General features: G+C 41.1%; 1 protein-coding gene across 1 annotated transcript in view; it reads right to left on the bottom strand.

The window, feature by feature from the left end:
• The window catches only part of hs6st1a (heparan sulfate 6-O-sulfotransferase 1a), a 70,816-nt gene extending 49,711 nt beyond the window's left edge, over positions 1–21,105 (bottom strand). The window contains exon 1 of the mRNA XM_044143691.1: positions 20,258–21,105. Coding sequence (XP_043999626.1) covers positions 20,258–20,757 — 500 coding nt within the window. The 5' untranslated portion in view covers positions 20,758–21,105. The remainder of the gene's footprint in view (positions 1–20,257) is intronic.
• Positions 21,106–24,613: the final 3,508 nt, after the last annotated feature.

The following is a 24,613-nucleotide window of genomic DNA, read 5'->3' as shown; positions in this document are numbered from 1 at the left end:
TTATAAAAAGTTGTTTGTGAGATATTGCATTATTGATATTCTGAGGAATTAAGAAATGTCATTTCTTGCTCATTAATTGAGCAAGAAATACTTCTTAACTTCTCAATATATCTGTAGATAAACAGGATTTGTTTACAGAAACTGCATTTTAGATTTCTATTATCCCCCAGTGATTACAGATTTTCTGTTCTAAAGAAGTCCCCAAATAATTTCAAACCTGCAGTATGTGTTTACATTGTTTTGTAGGACACGCACACCCATACATATGCATCATTATTTCTAGGTACATTGACTCAAAGGACCTGTATATTATTCCTATTCACAGGTAATTTATTGTGACGTTTTAATGAAATCGATTACATCATGTCGACTTTCGTTTTCAATTCTAAACACTTCTCTTTAACTCAAAGCTTCTTTCTAATGCTGCCTTTCCTAAGTGTGCTGAGTTAGCCACTAGGCAGGCACGATGCAATTCTGCTTCATGGCAGAGTCATTAAGGGCAAAAGGCACATATAATGAACAAGACTTTCTAGGCAACACAGAAGACAGATTTTCCAAAGAGGGAAATTGCTTCCCTTGTGCAGAACTTTGTTCTATTTAGCCCTTTTCAGAGGGAAGAAATGTGAGAGAAAGCCATAAAACCAAGATAACACCCCCTAAATAGCATGATATGAAGTGATTTGCGCCAATCAATTGTTCTCTGTGAGAAATTTACCAATTTTCCTTTCAAAATCTCAATACTCATTAAATGCAGTAAAACTAAAAACACCATCGTTTTTGGTCAATAAACTAACAGCCTTTTGCTTTAAGTATAATGAAAATCTAATGAAATGTCAGAAACATATGCTCAGATGCAATAATCAGGGGTAATCTTGTAATTTCTTCAATTTCTGCTGGAATTAAGACCAGTGTTGCAGCATGTCTCTTTCTGCCTAGTGCATGTTGTATTCAATTACTGAGCCTAGATGTTTTATTAATTAGCTGATATGTGGTATAGTTTGTGGAATTACAATTAGAAGTTCAATTAGCAGATCCAACAGGAATGAAATTCAAACATCTGAATATTACAATGAACAAATCTAGAAATGCACCAATCAACTGGCTTCAGATCAGACCTCCCTGGCAATTTATCTAATCAGATTGGTGATCTGGTAAAATCTTAAAAAATTGCCAAAAGGTTTGTGCTTCCATTCATCAATTAAATCAGTACTGAGAACTTGTGATATTTTGATATCATAAGTTTTTGTACGTGTATTATCGTACAAAAATACATGTGCAATTTGATGCATTTACTTTAGAGTTTATTGAAACAAAACTCAGATTATGGTCGTTTGTAAATCGGGATAGTTATTTTATTCTTTGATGGATTCCAACAAAGAATAAAGAAATCTATATATCAAAAAAAGCAGCAGTTAAGTTATAGAACTTAAAAAAAAGCCATTAGCCAGACAAGGATAACACCATTCATCTACCAGTTTTCTGTTGTAACTAAAATCATGTGATAGCTCTGCTTCCAACTCGGGGACTATAGAGAAATTAATCAAAGGGGATGTGGCAAGTTTCACAAACGTTTCCTTAGAAACGTTTAAAGTAATGTTTCCCGTTTAATTTATCTGAAATGAGAGGCCATTTCAGATAAAGGAAGCCGTTACTTCCTCACCAGTTTCGTGAATCATGACACATCAGTTTTCACTCTACGTTTTGATCCCAACATAGACTGCCACACACTTTGTGTCTGACATAGAGCTTTTTCAAAACAACACATTATCTCTTTACTTTTAAAAAATGCCAATCACAATTGTTTGGTTTTAAAATTTAAATGGTCCAAGCAATCATTTTTACATTTGGTACGTTTTCCTTCTCTTTGTGCCTCCTGAACAAGGACTCAGTTTGATTGTTTTGTTCCCTGGTGAAATTACAAGCCCCAATTTCTTACACGGCCCAATAAGCTCAAAAGCACTTTTAATTTAAAAGAGCAATTTCAACTAATTTAAAGTGTAAAACTGACCCAAAATGAGCAAATCAACAGAAGACGGTACATGAGATTGGACTGCTGACCCATGAAAACTGATCCTGGTGTGAAATGGATAAAATGGGAACATCAGAGATGAGGAAACTGAAGAAACCGAAACACTAAAATGAAATGTAAGAGTTACAGTTACTCTGTACAAAGAGAGGAGGAAGTTCTGGATAAGAGGTGAATGTCAGCAGACTAATAAGGGAAGTCATATGAATGAGAACCGAGTGTTTTTCCCTTCTACTATATGAAGATAGCCATGATGACAACAATATATATATTTTTAAATTTTTTGTGGGCTCTCGTGTCCCTTCTATGAAAGTAGGCTGACAGGAAAGAGGGAAGCAAAGGGACGAAGACATGCGGCAAATATCGTCGGGTCCGGGAGTCGAACCAGCGACGGCAGCGTCGAGGACTCGAGGCCTCCAAACATGGGTCGCGCTATCTCCTACGCCACGCCCAATAACAAAAATATTTTGACCCGGACAGATTTCCATCAAGGATTCCTGCAGGGCGGACCATTCGTCAACCGTCAATTAATGGTGAGGGCGAGTATAGAGACAAGTCATCTCCCAGATCCAGACAAATCAAGAGGCTGAGTTAGACTTTCTATCCCTGTCATTATAACTGATTAAATTTTTTTTTTTAAATCCTCTCATTATACATTTTTGAAATGATAATAATGAAATATATTTGAATTTCATTTTCATTCAGATTAATTCTTACTTAGCAAGTTGAACCGAGAATCTACATCGTGTCATTACATATCAAGCAGATGAATGCATGCAACTTTGTCTCTGCAGTGACAAAAACCATTGAAGGTGACCCCAGTAACTACATATAATATAAATGATTGCACTGAAATTATGCACACTCGCTTGCACAAATGACTCAGGGTTTCGATGATGATCTGGAGGCTGGATCTGCACTCTGTGCCATACTGGAGACTGTAATTGAAAGAGCCACTTCAGCCAAAGTTTTTAAATCTGGGAACATTTCTCCAATTGTAGTGATCAAAAGTTGGCATGATTCTCTGAACGAGGGGTTTTCTGATTGGGAGTTGGAGCGCGAGGAAATTCCGCAGCCATGCTTCATCTGCACCAAACGCGAGTCCAGCTCAGAAATGACACTCTGATGAGATTGTTTTTATTTTTTATGATTGATTTAGTTTAAATGTACAGCTGAGGTTTTTGGTGTAGTCTCTGGCTCTACTGTGTATTAAGGGAACATATTGAGAAAATCTCAAATATTTTTTTACATTTAACCATTTGTCACTTTCCAGTCAGCAACGCTTAAATGCACACCATGATATTTTCACACATACCATCTTGTGTCTCAACTTAGCTGCAAGTACAGCAAGAATCGCATCATTTCACAATTATAATGGCATCTACAGTGAAATGTGACATATGGTAGAATGTGTGCACTTCATTTAACAAATCAGTGTAACAAACCTTGTCAATCAGACAGAAAATAGAATAAAACGGAATATATAGGGTCCTACAATAATCATCTATTTGCTTGACACGACCCACTCAGTAATGGATGAATAAGTGGATTCAATTTGAAAGATATGGATCTCTAAAAATACAAGCAGCTCATAAATAAGAAGACACAGAATTATTACAACAGGATGATGAAGCAAACAACTGTTCATGTCCAGAAATTGTTGTTAAAGCAGTGGTAGAGGACATTGTAATAGACCACTTGTGTGCAGTTGTTCCATGTTTGACCTTTTTACCCCATCTCTCTCTCACACACACACACCGAGGACACACTGAAATGCTGAAAGGGTTGACCTCTTTCCGCTGATTAACATTCCATTAGAAGAGGAGCGGGAAGAAGAGACACTTTCCCCTCACCTACTCCTGCGGGTTTTTTTCTCTTTTTACTCCATTTTCTACTTTATCATTTACTTCTCTTGGACTACTTAAAAGCAATGGCAAAACCCTTAACAATTTCCCTCACTGATAAGTTTTTATTTAAGCTCTTAAAACGTCCTCTCTACCTTCAGATCTACTTTTCCCGTTAGTTGCACTAATGGGTGTGTACAAGTTTGCATTTGTGCTGAATTATGCAGGCAAGTTGCAGCAAGTCTTCTGCGCAGAATACACGGCAACACCACAACTTGTCTCATCAGCACCAGGCCGAGTATGTGACTAATAATAATGACTTGGAAGGTTAATTTATTTGTTTTGGCGTGCAGCTGCTTACACATCAAGGGAAGGACACGAGCTCTCGCATTGGCAATCCAAGTAACACAAACAGGAAAATAATTAGGTGTTTCATTAACTATGTTTCACCTCTAGAGCTTGATAAAAACCTGTGACTCGCATATCTTCAGGCCTGTGTCCTCCGAAAGCTTATTGCGGGCATTAGTGTGCAGCGGTGCCAGATTAGGATGTGCAAGGGACCATATTTGGCTCCAAAGTAAAATACTTCTCCATAGGCGTGTTAATACTTGCAATACAACTTGCTACATTCTTAGACCGTGCATTTTCTCTTTGTTGTCACAGCAAGAAAAGCACGGCAACAGTTTCAAAGCTACTTAAAAGCATGCTTTTTTTCTTTTGTTGCCGTTGGATGAATTTCAACTCTGTGTTTAGACTGTGCACACATTGCAAAAGAAACTTAGCGGTCCAATGGCTCACTACTCTTAAATCCAGGTCAAAGACAGTTATAAAAGTACATACAATAAAGTACAAATAAAGTACAACACAACCAATGCAGTATGAATTTTCTGTAGGTTGGTACAGAGTACACCAGTCACTATGGATATTGCATAAGACTTCATCATTGTACTCTGAACTGTTGTAAAAGTTTAACACCTTTTCTCAAAAAAGGCATGTAAATATATAAAAGAACAGGGATTGTGTAACAAGGTTTAAAACAGTTGACAGTTTCAAAGTTGTTAAAATTTTACATTTTACTCGTGTTTTAGAGTGACCAGAGTGCACCGGTTCCACTAAAAGAGGCCTGCTTCAATAGCTCTAAACATTTTTGTAAAGGTTTAATCAGTGTTGGGGGCCTTTATTGGAAATGTTGACATCCAACCATGTCAGATTTGATCTTGGAAGAAAAGATGGGATTTGCTTTTCTATAGACACAGCTGCACTGTTGGGAACAAAAGAAACCCTAAACAAATGTTAGAACTCCATATGATGGATTTTAAAGGAACTTTCCTTGAAAAATACAAATGGGAATGTGCCTTAGAAAAATAGCTCAACTATTTGATGCACTTCAAACATCTAGTGGCCCTAGATCTGCTAGTCATATTTTCAGGAAGCAGAAGCTTTGAGGAAAATATGTCGTGATTAGCAACATGCAGGTAAGGTCATCAGGCCGGGACTCGAACCCGTGACGGCTGCGTCAAAGACTGACGCCTCCGTACACGGGTTGTGCGCTCTGCCTCTTCACCACCCATAATGAGGAAAAAAATGATGCAATCACTTCAGTTTCCAAGCCAACTGCAGGGCAACTATATGAATTCATATGAGTGTAAATAGGCATTTTACTTGTTAGACCTCTTGTCAAAAACAACAGAAAGAACATCACAGACAAGAAAGAAAAATGTCTAAACCTCAATTTTTTTTAGTTGACTGAAAAAAAAAAAAAATCAGTAATAGAAATTTTTCTAAAAATGTCTGAAGAAAGTTGACTCATTCTGGGCTCCAGACAGAGACAGCTTCCTCTGCTTTTTGTATTTTACATTAGGCGTGGGCTGGCTAGAACCACAGAGTTTTGCCAAAATTTTTAGACCTTACAGTTTCAAAGCAGCTTAAGATCTCCAATGTCCCTGTGGGGGCTTAAATTCTTTAATGAGCCATCAGAAAAAGTGCTGAAGTAAAAGAAATTTTCTCTGGTTTTCTGTTCTGAGCATAGCCTGATAAAACCCGTATCTATTGCTGCACACTGCTGGTTAGCCGGCAAAAACATTTAGAAGGTCTACTAAAGGTTTCTACCACTAAAGGAGCTTTAAGGAAAATTTTATAGGTAATTTGGTTCAACAGCAGATAGCCTGACTAATTCATTTCAGGTTGCAATAATTGTTTAAATCAGTACAGAAAAAGGTACGACCTGCATTGAGCCCTTAAACAACTACTCAATACAGCTAAAGTTTATGCATCAAATTCAAATTAGCAATAAATTATTAAACAATTACTATTACAGCTGTAATAATGATTTATTCCATTATTTGAAAAACTGCAGTAACCATATTTGCTTTATTGTTTTATATAACATCCATCCATTTTCTATACACCCTTTGTCCCTAATGGGGAGGGTTGCTGGTTCCAATCTCCAGCTAACGTTCCGGGCGAGAGGCAGGGTTCACCCTGGACAGGTCCCCAGTCTGTCGCAGGGCAACACAGAGGCATACAGGACACACACCCATTCACACACACACACACACCTAGGGAGAATTTAGAGAGCCTAATTAACCTGACAGTCATGTTTTTGGACTGTGGGAGGAAGCTGGGGAACCCGGAGAGAACCCACCATGCACAGGGAGAACATTCAAACTCCATGCAGAAAGACCCAGGCCGGGAATCGAACCCAGGACCTTCTTGCGGCAAGGCAACAGCTCTACCAACTGCTCCACTGTGCAGCCCAGTTTTATATAACACCAATTAGATCATTTTTGTTTTGAAGTATTTGGTAAACATCATGATACCAGAGAAACATTTCACAAGATTATGCTACCAAGACACTCTCTAATGCTTAGAAGAGATTTCTAAAACTAAAACATTTGGATAAAGTCAAATGAGAAACTTTGAGAATTGTGATGTTTTATACAGTAACAAACAGCATCCACATGGAAATGGAGACTTCGCCGACCTAAGCTGGGATGTGTGTGTCACCTAAAACAATACAGTTGTGTTCCCACTGGTGACTAATTATTGTTTTACTACAAAATGAAGCACATCAAGTATTTGCTTCAACACTTATCTCAAGGCAGAAAACAGAGTATTTTAAGTTTTACAGAGCAAAAATGGAAGAAACATAATTGCTACTGGCACTCTTAAAAAGAAACAAAAAAAAAAAACTACACAAAAAGGGTTTTACAGACTGAGACGTTGCATATGAGCAGACACAAACAAAGTGATTCATATCCGAAAGCGAAGAACCACAAAAACAGACCATGACTTATTACAAAGAGGGGAGAATACAAATAAAGAGAGAGACGGAAGATGGATGAAAAGCAACCTGGCGCACCTTGAAGAAGAGTACCTTTACAAGCTCAGACGGCCGCGCAGCTACGTGTGCATATGGATTAAAACGTTAGCACAAAGACAGCAGGGTGAACAATAAGTGTTCATATCTGCGTGAGAGAGTGTGTTTGTGTGCAGCTGAGTGTGAGCCAGACTCCAGCTGAGAAGGGAGGCAATGGCAATTCCCACTGACCTGAAAACTGGCCAGGCAGCCACCTCAAAACACACACACACCCACACACACAAAAGATGGAGAATGTCACCGAGGATGAGCAAAAATGATAGAAGGTGAAATTTAGAAACGCAGGACAAAAAGTGATAGAGATAGATAAATGCACAACGAGGCGGAGAGAGGGATTATGAGATGAAACGGGAATCAACACCCTACTGCACTGCCAGCTCAAATCAGAATCGGAGGAAAAAGCGCAGATGGATGGAAAATTGAGCAAGGGATCATGTTTAAAGCAAAAACAATAAAAGGTGCGATAGAGTGGGTTTAGATCTCAACAGAGACTTTGTATGGGTGGATGTGTGGCCCTTTTTCCCCTTTTCCGCCTCCTAAGGTCCCCCGCGGTCAAGAACGGATCCTCTTTCTCCCTTGTGCTCTCTTTTCATACCCTCGTTCCCCCTCTCTTTTTCATACACTCTCCCTCTGTTCCCTCCCTCTCTTTTAGTGCTGCGCTGAATGGCCCCCCTCCCTCTGATGAGTGACTGATGAATGAAGTAGCTCTTTGAAGTCAAGAGTCACAGCAAGGCCGGTCGAGCGTGAAGAGATGCCTGGACAAAAGACGGCCGAGAGCAAAGACTAGGAAAAAGAAGGAGAGGAAGGGAGGAAAAAAAAAACACGCAGGAAGGGGGTACATTCAGCGAGACAAAACGTCAAACGGCAAAACATCCATAAAGTCTGGAGGCGATGGAGGCAGGATGTATGTGTGGACGGATAGAGAGTGTGTGCGAGTGGCAGCGTGGTCTGCTTCTTTGCATGAGCGCCTCGGAGGATTTGCATGATGGCGGTCAAAATGCAAAGGACGGCATCACGCAAGTGTAGTCGTGATGGAGTGACAACTTTCTGGTCTACAGGGACAGCCTGGGGGGGGTTAAACTTTAAATGGGTTTCAAATACCTCTACTCACGCTGCGCTATCGTGGTGGATCTCTGCACGATGCAGTCCAACTCCGCAATCATTTGAGTGACAATCCCATTTTAGCACAGCTTAGGACAGCATTATTACTTGTTTCTATGCATCTTTTAGCAAATAAATATAGCAGCAGTGAGAGCCAACCGTTTATTTTTGGACACGCAGTGGACATGTATGGATCGGGCTTTTTAACATGGAACAGTTTTACAGAAAAAATATCATAATGTGTGGAATCTAGCAAAAATAAATGATTTACAAGATAGTTCCCACGTTTCTATCCTTCATCTGAATTTTGTAAACTCAAAGAAAAGTGCTAATGCATGCATCGACAAATTTGAAAATATCTGCTTTTTCTGCATTTGACCTGCAAATCACTCGAGTGCTGGATCAATTGGTGATAGATTATTTTGTTCCTTTAACTGTGACAGGAATATGATTTTTTTTTTTATTAAAAAAAAACAGTTTTTTTGTTTGCTTTTTGCTTCTTCTGGTAAATTTTAAGGAAGTGAAAATTTACCAGATTTACCAATGATGAAAGTGAAAAGCTTTCATCATTTAAACAACCACATTTTGCTTTGTATTCATTTTTCTATGTAATAAATTTCTATTATTGTTGAATTTCACCAAACTCACCATGGCCCAGACGTTGTGAGTCATTTATTCTTCCTTGGGACAAAATAAAGAACTCCCAGAAGTTGAGTTCCTTTGTTTGGTACACATTTAGAAGAGTGGGCCTCCAAAACACCCTCCAGTACCTTCTACCAGCAGATTAGAAGGTTATTAGAGGGGGGCACTGACATGACTAGGAAGCCGTCTGCTGAGTAGATTAAGAGCCAATCTGGACTTTTCTCTGTGGAAGCTCGCTTGTGTTTTAATCTTGCATCTTCTTGTGTTCAAGTCTTAATATGTCTAAATAATCTGGCTTTGCTCCTTAAACATTTAGTTTCCTGTGAGCTCAGAATTACAATATATTGTACAACTTTGCTAACAGCTCACATCCAGGGCTTAGTCTTTTCAGCACAGAGTGATCTTTTTGATCTAGCAGTCACACTTTTTGTGAAATATGAGAATAAAGTTCAAAACACAAGTTCCAACATTGTTTTTAAGCTACAAATATTTAAAACTTGTTATTAAAGTGTTTTATTTGTAGCCTATTTACCTCCTATACTTTCCAATACGTGTCACTCTAAAGCCCCAACCTCTTGTATTACTGTTTTATGTGATGGAGCAACACAAAGTAGTGGATTTAATTGAATAATTAAATGTTTTAAGAAAGAAAGATCTGAAATATATTGTGCTTTTAATTCCACTTAAAACAGCCAAAGATGAGCCAGCCTGCACAGACAGCAACAATTTTATAACATTCCTCAGATTCCTAATTGGATTTTGAGTCGGACTTTGACTACACCTTTGATATATACCATTCCATTGTAGCTTTTATTGTAATGTTTTAATCCTCTCAAATATTTTGTAGCCTTTAATAACCCTAACCCTTTTTTTTTTTTAGGATTAGCTTCACCCATGTTAGCTAGTTTCTCATGCATCACTGTATCTCTGGAATGCTGGGATGATGTGCAGCATTTGCAGGTAGTCCAAAAAGTTTCATTTTCTGACCAGAGAATGTTCTTCTCGACACTCTTCCATAATGTGGAGTGCACAAATAACAGGCATCTGATTGTATTGGATGTATTTTTTTTTGTTTTTGGGAACAGAATAAGTGTCTCTCAGTTTGGATTTTTAAGTGCAAAAAACTTCACCTCGGTTGTGTTTGTCTATCACATAAAGTGCCGGCAAACTACAACGTTTGCGGTTGTCATGTGACAAAGTCTGAAATGATAAACAAGGGCATGAATACTTTGGCACAGTGCTGTGCTTTTGTAGTTGTATTTGGATTGTAAATGTCCCAGCAGTGGAATTTAATCTTCAAAAAGTCTCCATAAATTCTCTGAATTGATTTAAAGAAAAGTACAAAACTGAGAGCAGCTGCAGCTTCGTTTTTCTCGACATCTTGACAGACGGCACCAGGCTGCTGGCAGACGCATTTCATAGGCTGACGGATCAAAAGGCTGATCTCAACATAACACGACTACTTCCTAAACTTCTCCTGCAAGGTATCAAAGCAGTTCTGTTTTAACGGATTGACTGGTTGAACAGGTTTGAAACACCCACACCCTAGAATTCACTTTGTAATTTGGCAGTCACCCCAAGACCACCAGATTTTTTTTTCTTTTCTTTTCTTCTCTTATCCAGGCGGGTAGGAAGAAAAAGAAAAAGAAGAGCAACCACAGAGGGGGAGAAGTAAAATGAGGGCTCTTCCATCATGCGGCTCCCCAGAGAAAGAACTCTATACTCGGCCCGTGTTTATCTCAATCTCACATCAGATCAGATCACCGGCAGATAAAGGCACATCCTGACACATCACTTCCTCTCTCTAAAAGAAGCTGACATGAGCTTGGGACCTACAATGACAGTGTGCTGGCAGGGGTGATGAAGAAGTAAAACTTTTGACAGGGCACAAAATAAGAAATAAAAAATAAAAAAATACCAGGCAAACTGAAAGAAAGGGAGTGAGGGAATGAAATATATGGTTACTTGCAATTGGGAAACCTACATAAGCCTGGCCCAGATCCACAGCACCGAGAGGTAAGGAAGAGGAACAGGAAGCAGGGCAGCAGGAGACGAGGAGGTGAAGAGAGACTAAGAATAGTATAACTGGATTAGCTTTAACACTGACCTTTATTCTGCAGGGCGACGCTCACTTGCTCTCTCCTCTGCTCTTTGCTGCCACTACAGGAAAGGTTTGTCCTACTTTTGAACTTTTGGAGTCACTTCAACAATGACTGCTCCGATATGGCAACCAAAATAATAAACGAGTCAGGTGGAGACAAAACTAACAGCTTCTTTTGATTTATTATCTTGGCTTAAGAGAAAAGCTAGACTCTTAAAAGTTAAGAGGCTAAAAAAAATGATACCTCTAAATTTAACTTTTGCTTTGTGAAGCGCTTTGCACTACATGGAAAGTGCAATGCAAATTAAGCTCATCAGAGCTGTGAAAGCATATGGCTTACTACACGAGACCAGATAGAACCACTCTGAAACATAAAGCAGCACAGTACATTTTCATGTTGCACTTCCTACTTTTGTATTAGTGCATAAATGGAGGGGGGGGGGGGAAAGACACCAAGAGATACTTTTTGGGAATGTGTACAGTTTCAAGATGCATCAACCTTGGTGATGAACGCCTCCTCTCAGAAGAGAAGTCACAACCCAAGAGCAGTGCAATGACAAATTGCTTTTTCTTTCCATCCTTCACTTTGTTTTTATTTTCGAATGCTAACAGTGCTCTAGATTTTCCCATGTGCACACTGACACACATGCACATGGGTAAATAAAAGACTGATATCTTGAAACAAATGATGGACAAAAAACAAAACATGATTATGTGACAAAGCCTGGACTGGTTTCTTAACATGATGAGACGTTATGTTACCTAAATGTTTTCTATCAAACCCATTTTAATTCAATTTAAACATACTTTATTTCAGAGGGAAATTAAATAATGTTATAACTTATTTCACTCTTTCAAGGTTAGGATTTAATTGCTTCCCTTTATATGAACAGTCTACCATGCAGGTTGTAGCGTCCCAAATCCATTTTACCTTACAACCTTACATTAAAAACAAGGAATAGATTTCCACACTGAATATCTATATTTTTCATACAGAAAGAAGTGCATTCTTATTGTTTCAGCCAGCTGAGTGGCAGAGTGCAATAATATGTCAGAGAAACTTTAGATTACTCCAGTGCGTTCACTGGCATTTCAATAAAACTTTAAGCCATAGGAGAGTTTTCAAACCTGCTACTGGTAAATTGTTAACATCAATACAAATTGGCTAAAAGACATGCAGAAAACATATGTACAATGTACATATCAAACAAAGGACTGTGTCAAGAGGAGCACTAAATTAAATGGATTCGCGTATCGCTAAATGTCTATGAAAAGACTTTCAATCAGAACATTAAGACCCAATGGCAGTAAACTTGAACCGTTTATGCCTGTACAGAGCATTACCAAAACACATGTTGTGTTTTGGTAATGCTCTGAAACCTGGTGATTTTCCTCCTATTTATCATACTGTGATAATCTCTTACAAGCCTGTTGCTTATTTTCTTCATAACATTTGTTAAGTCATCTTTGTGGGAAGCCTTGTGCCTCTAAAAGGAAACCATCTCAGTTATTTGAAACTCCTCCCATTAACTTATAAAGGCAGTGCACGATTTGCATTTTTCCCACAATTCAATTAACACGCCTGTCAGCCTCTCCTCTCCGTTCACGGGCCTCTTTTGACCGCCGCCGACTCGCATGCAGTGAAACGTAGAAGAAGAACTGATGCTTTGATTTGTTTATTTACAGAAAAGAAGGGAGGAGAGGCTCCCAGATGACATCCTGTCTGAACCCGTCACATCCAGGAGCTAGAAAAGTGCCATTAATGGATCCAGAGAGCACTCTCTGGGGATGGCTTTCTCTTTGTCCTTCCCTGGCTCTGAGACAGAGTAGATGACACGGAGGAAAGAATAGGACACTATCAGGTGAAGGCAGTCAGAGTTGATGAGCAGAAAGAGACCAGATGATGAAGAGGAGGCCAAACCGGGAAGGAGAATTAGTCAGACTTTGCTTCGAGGCAGGGTAATTACTTCAGCAGGGCTCTTGTCTGATTAATAGCCTGTAATCCCATTCTCATGGACAGCATACCATAGCATTCCATAGCACCACTCATTAACCAGCACAGAAATGCCCACTAATCACTCCGTCACTTTTTAGCTAGCAGAGCTAATGCTAGGCTAGGATAATCAATAGGCTGTAATCCTGTTGGCGGAGCCGCCGCAGCGTAGCGGCCCTAATTAGCAGCCATAGAAACGTCTGCTAATCATTCAGCGCACGGTTATTTGTCCACGGGGCCGCCGAGTTGACTCAGCCGTGGCGTTGGGCTGACGTTTGACAGTCAGCCGCAGAGGCCTGAACAGAAAGAGTGACACGGAGACTACCAGAAGCGGTGTAATGATTAAGAAGCCCATCACTCTTTGCTTTTCTCCCTCTTCCCATCTGTCCGACGCATCGAGCACGCATCCAGGCGAGGGTTTAGGAAGGCTCTGTGCCCCATTTTGTTGTCATTCCACTTTTATCAGTCGATGATAAAACCCACTCCGATCTATAGCTGATCAATAATGAAGCCTTCAGGTGGGGAAACGATAACCCTCTGCAGACCACTGATGGAGACAGGTGTCGGTGTTAAAAGCGGATCCTGCTCCCTGTCCTGTTCTTTAAAAGGCGCTGAGGGGAGAAACAGCTGGGACAAATAAACGTCTGGATCGGCTTTAACTCAACTTGACCTTCTCCTGGCATGAGCCTTGCCGGTTTCCAGTTGATTTTGCAGTGTAGTACTCCACAGTTTGGTCACATTGAGGCCATTTAACAGTCCTTATCAAATACAACAAAACTATTGTCTGCAGAGTCAAACCATAAGCCCCGCATGTTGGAGTGTGGGGCCCTGCAGAGGTATCCACACACCCGCCGCAGCTCAAGTCCAAACTTCGAATTGTGCGGCTGGGTTATACGTTATGGCGACCTGCGGATGAACTCGAGCTGAACCCCCGTAGTCAACAGGCAGCGAGGTGGATCGCTGAAAAGGACCTGTCAACACTCACCTCGAGCTACTGAGGAAAAAAAGGCATAGGGGACATATCTCACTCTTTTATGTGTGAGATTGCGCTCGAGTCGACTATCCTTTCACCGTCCCGTGAAGGGCGAGGCATAAAACCTGAAGAGCCCCTTCCTCCAAAGTATTATGAACTGTCGGCCAGATAATCAAAAGGTGAATTTAAGGCCTTGGAGTTTGTGTGTGTGGGCTGTTATTTGGGTGTGCAAAGTCAAAATAACAGTTTTATTGCCAAACTCATCTTAAAAACTAAAGATTTATCCAGACTGAGGCCATTTCATCAAAGCCTTATTTATTCGAACTATTGCTTGCATTTTCTATACCACTCATCATTCAGTTATGGCACAGATAGGTCAGTTAGCTGAAAATGTTACAACTAAGAACAGAATAGTCATTAGTATAAAGATATATCAATGTTGTGATTTCTGAAAAAACATTTTCCTTTTTTTTTGTCCTACAGTTTAAATTAAACCCTCAAATTTAACTCGGTACTCTTGTAAAGCGCAAGCGTACCTAGTTTTTTACAAATATAAAATTAGGGATTTTTACTGGTCTTTGTGGTGTAATTGAATCTCAGTCAAAACAGATGGAATCTCAGTTGAATTTAAAACTGGACTTTGACTAGGCTATTCTAACAAAAATCATTAAAAAGTAGGTCTGATTAGCTATTTAGGGTCACTGCCATGGTCTCAAATAATTTACAGACTCCAAAAGATTTTCTTCCAGAATTCCCTGGAAGGTATTCTTCGTTTGATCTCTGTCATTACTAAAGTAAAACATCCCTATAACAAAACGGTGCTACTACCATGCTTTTTCCTGAGGATGGCCAAAACGTTTAATCTAAGTCCCATCTGACAAGATCACTTTCGTCCACATGCTTGCTGTACACCCTACAAGTCTTACTGCAAATTGCAGAAGTGCTTTCAATTGCCAATATACTGAGTAAATTCCTTCCAAGAGCTGAGAATCACACTTGCCCCATAATGGAGGGAGAGCTGAGCTCAGTACAGATGAAGGGAGTAACCGGATGGAGGGATGCTGGGAATGCTGGAGCGTAGTGCAGCCACAGACGCGGGATGAGCGGCCGTAACCGGCTTTGGAGAGCATGGCCGCCAGCACTTAAACCCCGTTAATCTGATTGGATTAACGGCAGAACTGCCCGACCAAAAACACACAGTGCGTTTGCAAACGTGCGAGCACGTAGACACAGAGCGCCACGCCTGGGTTTTTTAGTTTATGCCAATCAGCTGGGACGGCCTCCGCAGCTTCCTAGAGTTCATCTGGATTTGAGGTCGTGCTGACTGACTGCTGGCATCACGCTGGGCAACCACATGCACATGCATCCGCTCTCATGCCCCCTCACCACCCAGCCCACCCAACCCCAACCCCCAACCATGCATGTGCTTATTCAGAGAGCCATCATAGAGTGCAGAGATTTGTGCAGTGAATCTGAAACAAACCCACTGAAAGAAGAGGAATGCCCAGTGCTTGACAACCATGCTAATCGACCAGCCCCCTCCCCAGCAATGAAGCCAAATGTTTTTACCCCCCCAGTCCTTTATCTTTTCAGTCACTCTGACAGCTCCTCTCTTGTCTCATCCTCTTCATCGCCTTCTCTGTCGCCTCGCTCCTTGCCGGCAAACCCCTTTCCCCCCCCGCCACAGCCTCACACATGTAATCACTCATTAGAACCAAGGCAGTTGTCCATTAGGCAAAGCAGCCATTTTGGAAATTGCAGCAAATCTTCCATGAAAAGACATTCCCTCTAATGCGGCAGTCACGCTCGGAGGGAAAAGGAGAGAAAGATGGCAAAGGAGGGAAAGAAAGACAAGAGGGCAGAGATGGAGAGAGGCAGGGAAAAGAGGGGGAGTGGAAGAAGTGAGGCTGAGCGACAGAAAGGGAGAGAAAGAGAGAGCCCCCCCACACCCCGGCCATAAAGCCACCAAGCGAAAAAGCAAGCCTGCTGTTTGATTATGAAGTGACACCCTCATGAATGGAGGGAAGGATGGCAGCATGGGGAGAGGGGGTGTTTCAGAGGAGGCGAGTGAGAAGGACATGAAGGGAAAAAAGAAGGGGTGATCTGAGAGAACGTGGAGACGGAGGCGGTAAAATTAGCCCCATCACTTTGCTTACCAAGGCACTCTCTAATGGAGAGTGCAGGACAAAAAAAAAGGCACCAACAAATTTGGAAGATGTGTGCAAGCCTGCAAAAGGACAGATGGTGCCCCTCTATTCCCTCCCTCCATCCTAAAATGTGGCTCTAATTTGAGTAAAGTGATAGGAACCTCCTTAACCAATTACAACTCCCATCTCTTAAAGCTTGCATTAGGGCCTGTTTGTGGCAATCATCTCTAAATGTGTGTGTGCATATGTGTGTGTGTCAGTGTGAGTTCATCCAAGGGATCAACGGGAAACATTAGAGCGGATATGAGATGTTTGAAGTGACTGATGGTCTGTGAGCGGCGCTCTGCTGAGTGTGTGAGATCCGTTCTCCCACAACGCTACTGTTCATCTCCGCCTCGCCCAATCACAGATGAGCGACAGACCCGACCGTCTGGTATACACACACGTCTCATCTCTACCCGGCTCACTTCCTCCTTACCTACCTCGCCTTAGTAGTTGCACACTTTGAACTCTCATATTTCATCACATACTAGCACATAATTCTGAATTACATATGCTTTTAATCATTTTCTTTTTACAAAAACAGATCTGAAACGAGTGGTGGGTATTGTCTTTACTCCGACACCCCTAAATTAAATTGAACACTCCAATAGTTGAGTCCTATTCTGCTTTGACAAATAGCTCAAGATTTTTTTGTTTTTAGCTCCATCCATCATTAGCTCACTAGCTTCGCAGACCAGTAAAAGCATCTTGTCAGCATGATGCTGCCACCACCATGAAGAGATTGCGTGTATGGAGTGTTGGGAGTTTTGCATCGAGGCCACACAGTTACATTTGTTTTGCTCACCCTCTGCATGCATGCTGTGTACATGGCAGAATATATCAGGTTTTAAAATAAATATTTTAAATAAATATTTAAGGGGTAAAAAAAAAAAAAAAGTTGTGTAGGAAAAAACTTGGGGTTGGATTTTACATTGAAAAATGCAGTTTAAAACATCATTACAGCGCAGCTGGTCAGTTTATACGGCAGATGGACTTTGATTTATTGCACAGCGATAAATAAACATGGGAAAGTATAAACTGTTCTTCAAACAGTCGAGCTAGTGAACATCCAAATGCTTTCAGCTGCCATTGAATTGTTCCCTTTTTCTTAGTAGACTTATTTTTAAAACAGTCTGGACATCTGGTTGTCAAAATCCATCTTTAAATTGTTCAGTTCACACTTGCTTTTTGCAACAATTTGAATCATTTGCGTGAAAATCCACTTGACAGCTGCAGGGGAACCCAGCTGCAGAGAGGGAGAGAGATAGAGATGATGGATCTCGGCACATGGACCGATGCTGCTGCATGGTCGAACATTTCTGGATGAGCGCGTTTCTCTTTCCTGCTTCTCATAAGTACAGATTTGACTCCAAAACCGCTTCCTCTGAGAAAGTGAGCAGATGTTCCGTATGTGCAATGTGTATGTGTCACCGAGGGTGGATTTCCTCCACGCTGATGAGACGCACAGCTGATCTGAAAGCTTTGCCCCGACGTCGACGCTGCCACGCAAAAGCCCCCTCGCTGCCGTTCTTAAGGAACACAGATGATCTTTTTCACACTTTCCCTCGTCCTCTTGCCCGAAGACAAATGCTCCCCGCATGAACGCAGTGCTGTGATGGAACCAAAACAATGAGCTCAGCGTTAAAAATTTTTTAAAACGAGAGGCAAACGTAGATGTGACAGCGAGAGAATGTGCTTCTAGTTTCCATTGTTGTGTTGCACATAATGTGGAGAGGCACAGCTTTTCTTCGGGGTGTTATTAAGCTTATAGTTCACTGTTTCTGCTGTCAGGACAGATCGGATAGCTGATTTAACCTGAGGGCAGAGACTGTGTCTGTATGCAGACCTTTCTTCTCCTCGTTCGGCTCTCGGTACACAAGAGAGCGAGTTCGAAACGTTGCTCGCAAAGTGCCGAAAGCCCGTTTATCCCGCGTGTGCTCCGACCTCTCGGCTCGAGATGCACAATGACCGAGCACGTTATCACCTCTGACCGGGGTCGAGACCACAGGAGTCAGGGCTGACGCCAGAGCAGAAAATACCAGGGTTAATGTGTGCATGTGTGTGTGCAAGTCCCAGCAGTAATAATCACTCGGATTAGAGCGGAGCCAAACCCCCGCAGGGTCCTCCTTCTCCTCCTCCCCCACCACCCAGTTCCAGAGTATCCTGCCCAGCCCAGGCAGCAGCACTGATCCCCAGTTTGAGCCATCATGGGAAGCCATCACCCCTAACAAATTTGAGTCTTACTTCTGAACCCTTGTTTGTCCTATTAATCAGTAAAAGAAAGAAAGAAAAAAGAAATATTGACCAAGCTTGGGTGACACAAAAGGCATTCAACAAGCGTACCCTTCGGCCGCAAGGGTGCAGTGAAATGGAAGTTGATACAGCCGTCAATATGTCTGTGTGAGGGATGCAGCATGTGAGCTACAACAATGGGGAGGCGTGGGGAGGAAAGTGGGTTACACCCTGAAAAGACTCTGCATCGATGTCTGGGTATCTGGCAGTCAAAACAAGGGATTATCACCGAGCGCAACACCAACCCTACGATGAAATCAGCCAAAGCTCGGAGTGTAATTCGGTGGGAGGGCAACTTCTGACTGGCGTCCATCCAGCAAATGTCAACGCTTCCGTAGCATCTGTGGCAGAACGCCTGGTAACGTCAATCAATCTCCGTCTCAATGTTTCCATTATCGTCCCATTATTTCAAGAGGAGGCAAACAATTCTGGTCATTCTGCTTTCATCCAGAACGTTCTGCCACCCAGTAATAAGGAGGTATCTGTTAATTAATTAAGAGTCGCTTTGATTGTGTCGATGCGTATAAGTTATAGTGCAATGACGCTGTCAAGTAAGGTTCTGTTTACTCGATGTCACAACTAGGGAAGATCTAATCAATCGGTAGGCCTGTAAATCGTTATCGGCCAGGAAAGGCCTAATCAGTACATCTCTGGTCAAAACGATACTTTTGAAGGAAATGTAAAAAGTTCAAAAAGGCTCAATCGAGAGGCTAAAGAAAATGGTTTATGTTTATGTCAACACAAACAGAACGTTTAACATTTAAACAAATAATGTAATAATTTATTATGTTTTAATTAGTAGAATATGAATTATAAATACTCCAATCAGCCTTTCCTGGTTGGTTCTGAAATCTGGTTCTCTTTGTTATCAGATAGATTAAAATAAAAACAGGAAAAAATAAAGAAAGAAATTACAATATAATCCTAATTTATGTCTTAAAGTATAACAACCCTTGGCTCACCTTTTATTAAGCTAAACAAAGTTGATCAAAGCAGAGGTTGATTTATTTGCCAAAAATGTTTTTAACTATCTGGAGGAGAAACTGATTCTCCAGTATTTTACCTGGACATCACCAGAGCCGAACAAGGGAATATCGGCTGATTTATGTATTTGCGATTGGTGCATCTGTGACTAGAGAAATACACTTTAGTGAACACTTTAAACTACACCCTTTTTGAGGGTTTCCCTTAGTTTGCATTTACAAGCCACCTGAAAATTAAAACGAAACAAAAAACAAGGAGCGGAATTAGCAAGAAGGTTCCTGATCAGTTCAGCTCTAGACATTGTTGACAGGAAAAACCCTTTCCAGGAGTTGATAGGAAATAGTAGAACCGAAAACTGCTTCTGATGAAATAAAAGTTACTAAATAAATATAAATGGTAAATACTTAAAAGTGGATGTGATGCGTTAGTAATTTATTACTTTTCAATAGGTGGGATGTATTCTGTTTCATCTCTAATTAGTCTATTAATCTTGATTACGGTGCCTCCCTCCTTCCTTGTTAGTATGAAAATAAACACTAGCCAAATTAGCTTATAACTTTATAGGCTACTTTATAAACTAATAATAGAAAAACAAAACAGTCTGGTTTAAAAGTTTCTACGGAACAGGTTCCAACAATATTAGACTGGTCTGAGCTCAGGTTTCCAGACATACCGGACTACCGGGCTTCTTTACAGGATTTAGATAACAAAGCAAACACGTCCCGGTTTTTACCTCTGGTTCTTCTGCTTGTTCTCCTTCTTGTTGAGGACCCCTGGCACACAGTTGGTGAGCTCGGTCCAGTCGGCGTGCAAGCCGCAGCTCCAGCCGGTGGAGAACCGCGAGAAGAGCCAGGTCTCCTTGCGGTTCGGCCGGTAGCAGGTACACTTCTTCTGGCCCGGTCTGCAGTCGCAGGGAACCTCCAGGCGGACATTCTGGACCAGGTGCCGACCGAAGGTAGTCCCCCCTGTCTTCTGGATGTGCAGAAACACAATCACGTCCTCCCCCTTGATCTGGAAATCGATGGTCCTCTCCAGGTCCCTGACGGGGAAGTAGTATTTCTTAACGTAGTGGGGGTCCGGAGTGGGGAAGATGTCCCCCTCGTCGTCCTCCGTGAAGTAACCGTGCGGGGAGCCGAAATTGATCACCCCGGGGGCCACGTACTGATAGAGGATCAGCATAAAACACACGGATCCGATGACGATCAACAAGAATTTGCTGCTCCTCTCGACCATGATCCTTCCCAGTGCGGTGGTCCCTGCAGCACGCTACCATTCCCCAGTCAAGCCGACAACAGAGAGCGGAGCGCTCGGCTGCTTCATGTTCGCTCTCTCCGCCAACAAGCGCTCGTCGTCGGGGCTCAAATGTGGCTCAGTCCGTTCCGAGGCGACCGGCGAAGTTGGTTCATGGTTGTGTGAGAGCGTTCAACTCGGTGAAAGACGCATTGTAAAACTCGCTGAAAGCCCACCCCTCGGTGGCAGACCCCTTCCCCGCCGTGTACTTTCCGCTGGTAACCAGTCAACACAACAAGCTCACTGCATCACAGCGGAGCTATGTGTACCCAGGATGCAGCGCGAAAACCACCTTTTCAACCTCTCTCTCCGAAAACACGCCGAAAGGGAGAGTCGCTTTAATTTGTTGGTTGACGGCGCACGGCTGCGTCAGACTCTTCGAGCCAATAAAATGTTCACATTTTCAAGTTGCAGACACAGACGTTACAGTATTTTAACAGGATTTGATTTTATTAACCAAAACAAAGTAGTCCAAAATTATGAATTGGAAATATAATGACATGCAATTTTCAAGTTCGTTTGCATTTATACCGTTTTACTGTGATACCCTTCAATTAAATCCAGCGCAATCAGAACTCACCAGGACCCCAAATGATGTATGTAATTAAACCCTTGTATGGCAATTGAAATTTTGACTTGTCTGTCTACTTGAAATGACTAATTGGGCAAGGAGATAATCACAGAACCAGCCAAAACGTCCTTGAAGCTGCAGAGATCCATAACCCACATAGAAGAAACGTTAATAGGAAAACTACTCATTGTATAGTGAAATATAATGGAGAGTGGTAGATAGCTATAAGACGTTACATGTAGCAGACCAGTCTTGTGATTTTTTTTTCTGGGATAAAAACAAGCACTCAATGGGAGCCTTGATTATCCTCAACCAGCCACATATACAAACTAATATACCTCCTCTTTATGCAGTCCTCTTTTCACCTCTAAATTTTTAACCTTATTTAACGCTTCTTAAATGCAAGGTAGGGTTAACTTTCCGTGTCTGTTCAATAAAATGTTGCTCAGGGAATTAATCCAGAGACACTGTTACGGAGAGAGGAGATTTACAAGCCTTTAACAGCAGCAGGAGTCAGAGCTTTAAGAGGCACTCCACACAGACGTGTCCAGGGCACAGGATGCAACGGTTACTTTCCTTCCGATCAAGGGACAGCTACAGAAGTCTCCTGCCTGGACTAGGAGAAAAAGGACAAGACTGTTGCTCACCAGTCAGGTTTAAAAGCCATGGCATTACCGTGCTTGACTGGTACTGTTGTCTTGCAGGAAGAAGGTCCTGGGTTTGAATCCCAGAGCATGGATTTTACATGTTCTCTCAGTGTCTGAGCGGGTTCTCACCAGGTACTCCAGTTTCCTCCCAGAGTCCAAAAACACATTCGGTAGGTCAACTTGTCTATCTAATTATCCTTAAGTGGATGTGTGCATGCATGGTTGCTTTTTCCATCTGTCACTGTGTTACCCTGCAATGGACTGGTGTCCTGTACTCTGCCTCTCACCCGAAGGTTGCTGATGATAGGTCCCACACCTCTCGCTGACCCTGAATGGATAAACATTTAGATAATGGATGGATAGCAAAGCAACACATTAACAGTTCTACAGGCTGATCATGCAACAATACACCGATGCACTAATTCATGTGAAATGAGCGTTGTCCAAGTATTAAGTGCATGTACAGTTTAAAAAGATCTTTTCAATGAATAAATGTATGACTCAATCAACTTTATTTGCACAGCACATTTCAGCAACATTGCAGTTCAAATGGATTTGCATTGTGAAAACATAAAAAAACATCATTCAACTGTCATGAAAACCAATAACAAACATTATATTTTGTCAGGTGCCATCATTAGAGTTATTAATACACGTTGGTTAATGTTCCATTTATTATGGGTTAGTAGCAATTCTAAACAGCTGCGGTTTTAGTTTTGATTTAAAGGAACTCAAGTGTTTTTTGTCCGTTTATTTTATGTATAATCCTATTTTTCTGAGATACTGATTTTTGGACTTTATTTTCATGAACTGTAAGTATTGAAATGAAAATAAACGCGATGGGTTTAGTGAATTACTGAATTACATCTTCTTTTCTGTGACATTGCATTTTATTGAAAAGCATTTAATTTACTGCAAATTAAATAAAAAAATATTTTATTAATCCCAAAGGGAAACTGAATCTGTACCTAATTACAGTTATTGTGGGACCTTTTACAAAAACCTTTCTGGAGATGACTCTGTTTCTAACATTTTTATCAACATTTGTTTGTAGGAAGAGGAAAACTAGAGTCTTATCAAATAGATTAGAATATGTGTTCTGTTGCAGCGGGTTGTCAGATTGAACTTACCTTTCGAAAATAACCTTTAAATCCAGATTTCAGTGTTAATTTTTGTTTGTTTATTTTACTGGTCTAATCGGTTTATATGTGTTTTCATAATCGTAAATGTAAATTTCTGATGAAAAATATTTGCAATAAACAGAAGCAAAATCCTAAAGAACATCCGACACTGTGCAATTAATCTGTTTAATGTGCTTCAGTGAGAGAATTGAGTTACTAAAAATAAGCTTTTTTTTATAGCATTCAGTTGAAAATAATCTTAAGAAGAACGCACACTTGCTGTGTATTCAAAAAGAAACTTAAGAGAATTAAAAAAGTACCGTTTTTTCCAAACTTTTACTTTCTTTTTCTCATGTCAACAAAACAACAAACTCCAGGCGGGCTCATCTACCTGAAAGTTGAGCTGCCTGACAACCATGAGATCAACAGCTGCGGCTGCTCCTCTCCGCGCTGCTCCCGCTGCTGGTCAATGCGCAGACCTGCTGCTGCTGCTGTTCAGTTTGACCGATCAATTAGTCTGGCATGTTAATGTGAGTCCCGCAGGATGCTGATTGGCGAAGAAGGCTCTAGACGTGCCGTAGTTAAGGGGAGTTAAGTCTAAGCTGGGCGTTATCAAGAGTTTCACAAACAGCGTAACAGATCTGTACTGTGATAAAAAAAAAAAAAAAAACCCTGCTGCGTGTATTTTTGCTGAGGAGCCAGACCTCAGATCTTGAGATGAAACGCAAATCAGCGGTGAGATCAGCCCAATCAGCATGTTTGGGGCTGTGAAGGCAGCAGTTGGGCTTTTCTCGTGGTGGTTTAGATTAGAAACTGGTTAGAATGTGTGTTTTAGGTTTAATTTTGTTTGTGTGTTCATTCAGACTGTCAGTTTGTCTGTTTTCTGTAATGTTTTGGTTTCTGTGGTTTCCCAGTAGGCCGTCGCAGTTTAATTTATGCTCAGTGGATGATTTTAGCTGGACCAGGTGTTTCCTCTTTATGGATCCATCAATATCACTGCAACACTTTTACTGGCTCTGCAGTAACATTGTAAACGAATTAGATCAGCGTCCCCAACTGGTTAGGTGTCACAAATATCACTATTCAAATAACTTTGTGGTTTTCATAAGTGAAAATCACTACTTTAATACATTTAATTGTTACTCAAATTCATCAGAAAATATGTCAGTGAATGTATTTACAACAACTCTTTGGAGGTTTGTCTCCAGATTTGCCCATCTTGAGCACATTCTTTGAAAAATACTGCAACCTCTATCTGTGAACACCCATCCTAAAGACTTGAGAGTAAAGTTTAGCTCATTCTGCTCATCAATATGCTTTAATCTAAGCATTTCTACTGTAGCTTCCATCTTTAGGGAAGTTGTGCTGCGGGAAGGAAAACCCCTTCTCCACTTTCAAGTGTTTTGCAGCCTTTGACAAGGTCACTTCCTTTATTTTCCTGTATTTAGCTCCACCCACAG

The sequence above is a fragment of the Gambusia affinis genome, linkage group LG16 (assembly GCF_019740435.1).
Source record: "Gambusia affinis linkage group LG16, SWU_Gaff_1.0, whole genome shotgun sequence".
Classification (NCBI taxonomy): Eukaryota; Metazoa; Chordata; class Actinopteri; order Cyprinodontiformes; family Poeciliidae; genus Gambusia; species Gambusia affinis.
The sequence above is the reverse complement of the archived record's forward strand: the minus strand, read 5'-3'. Positions and strand labels throughout refer to the sequence as shown.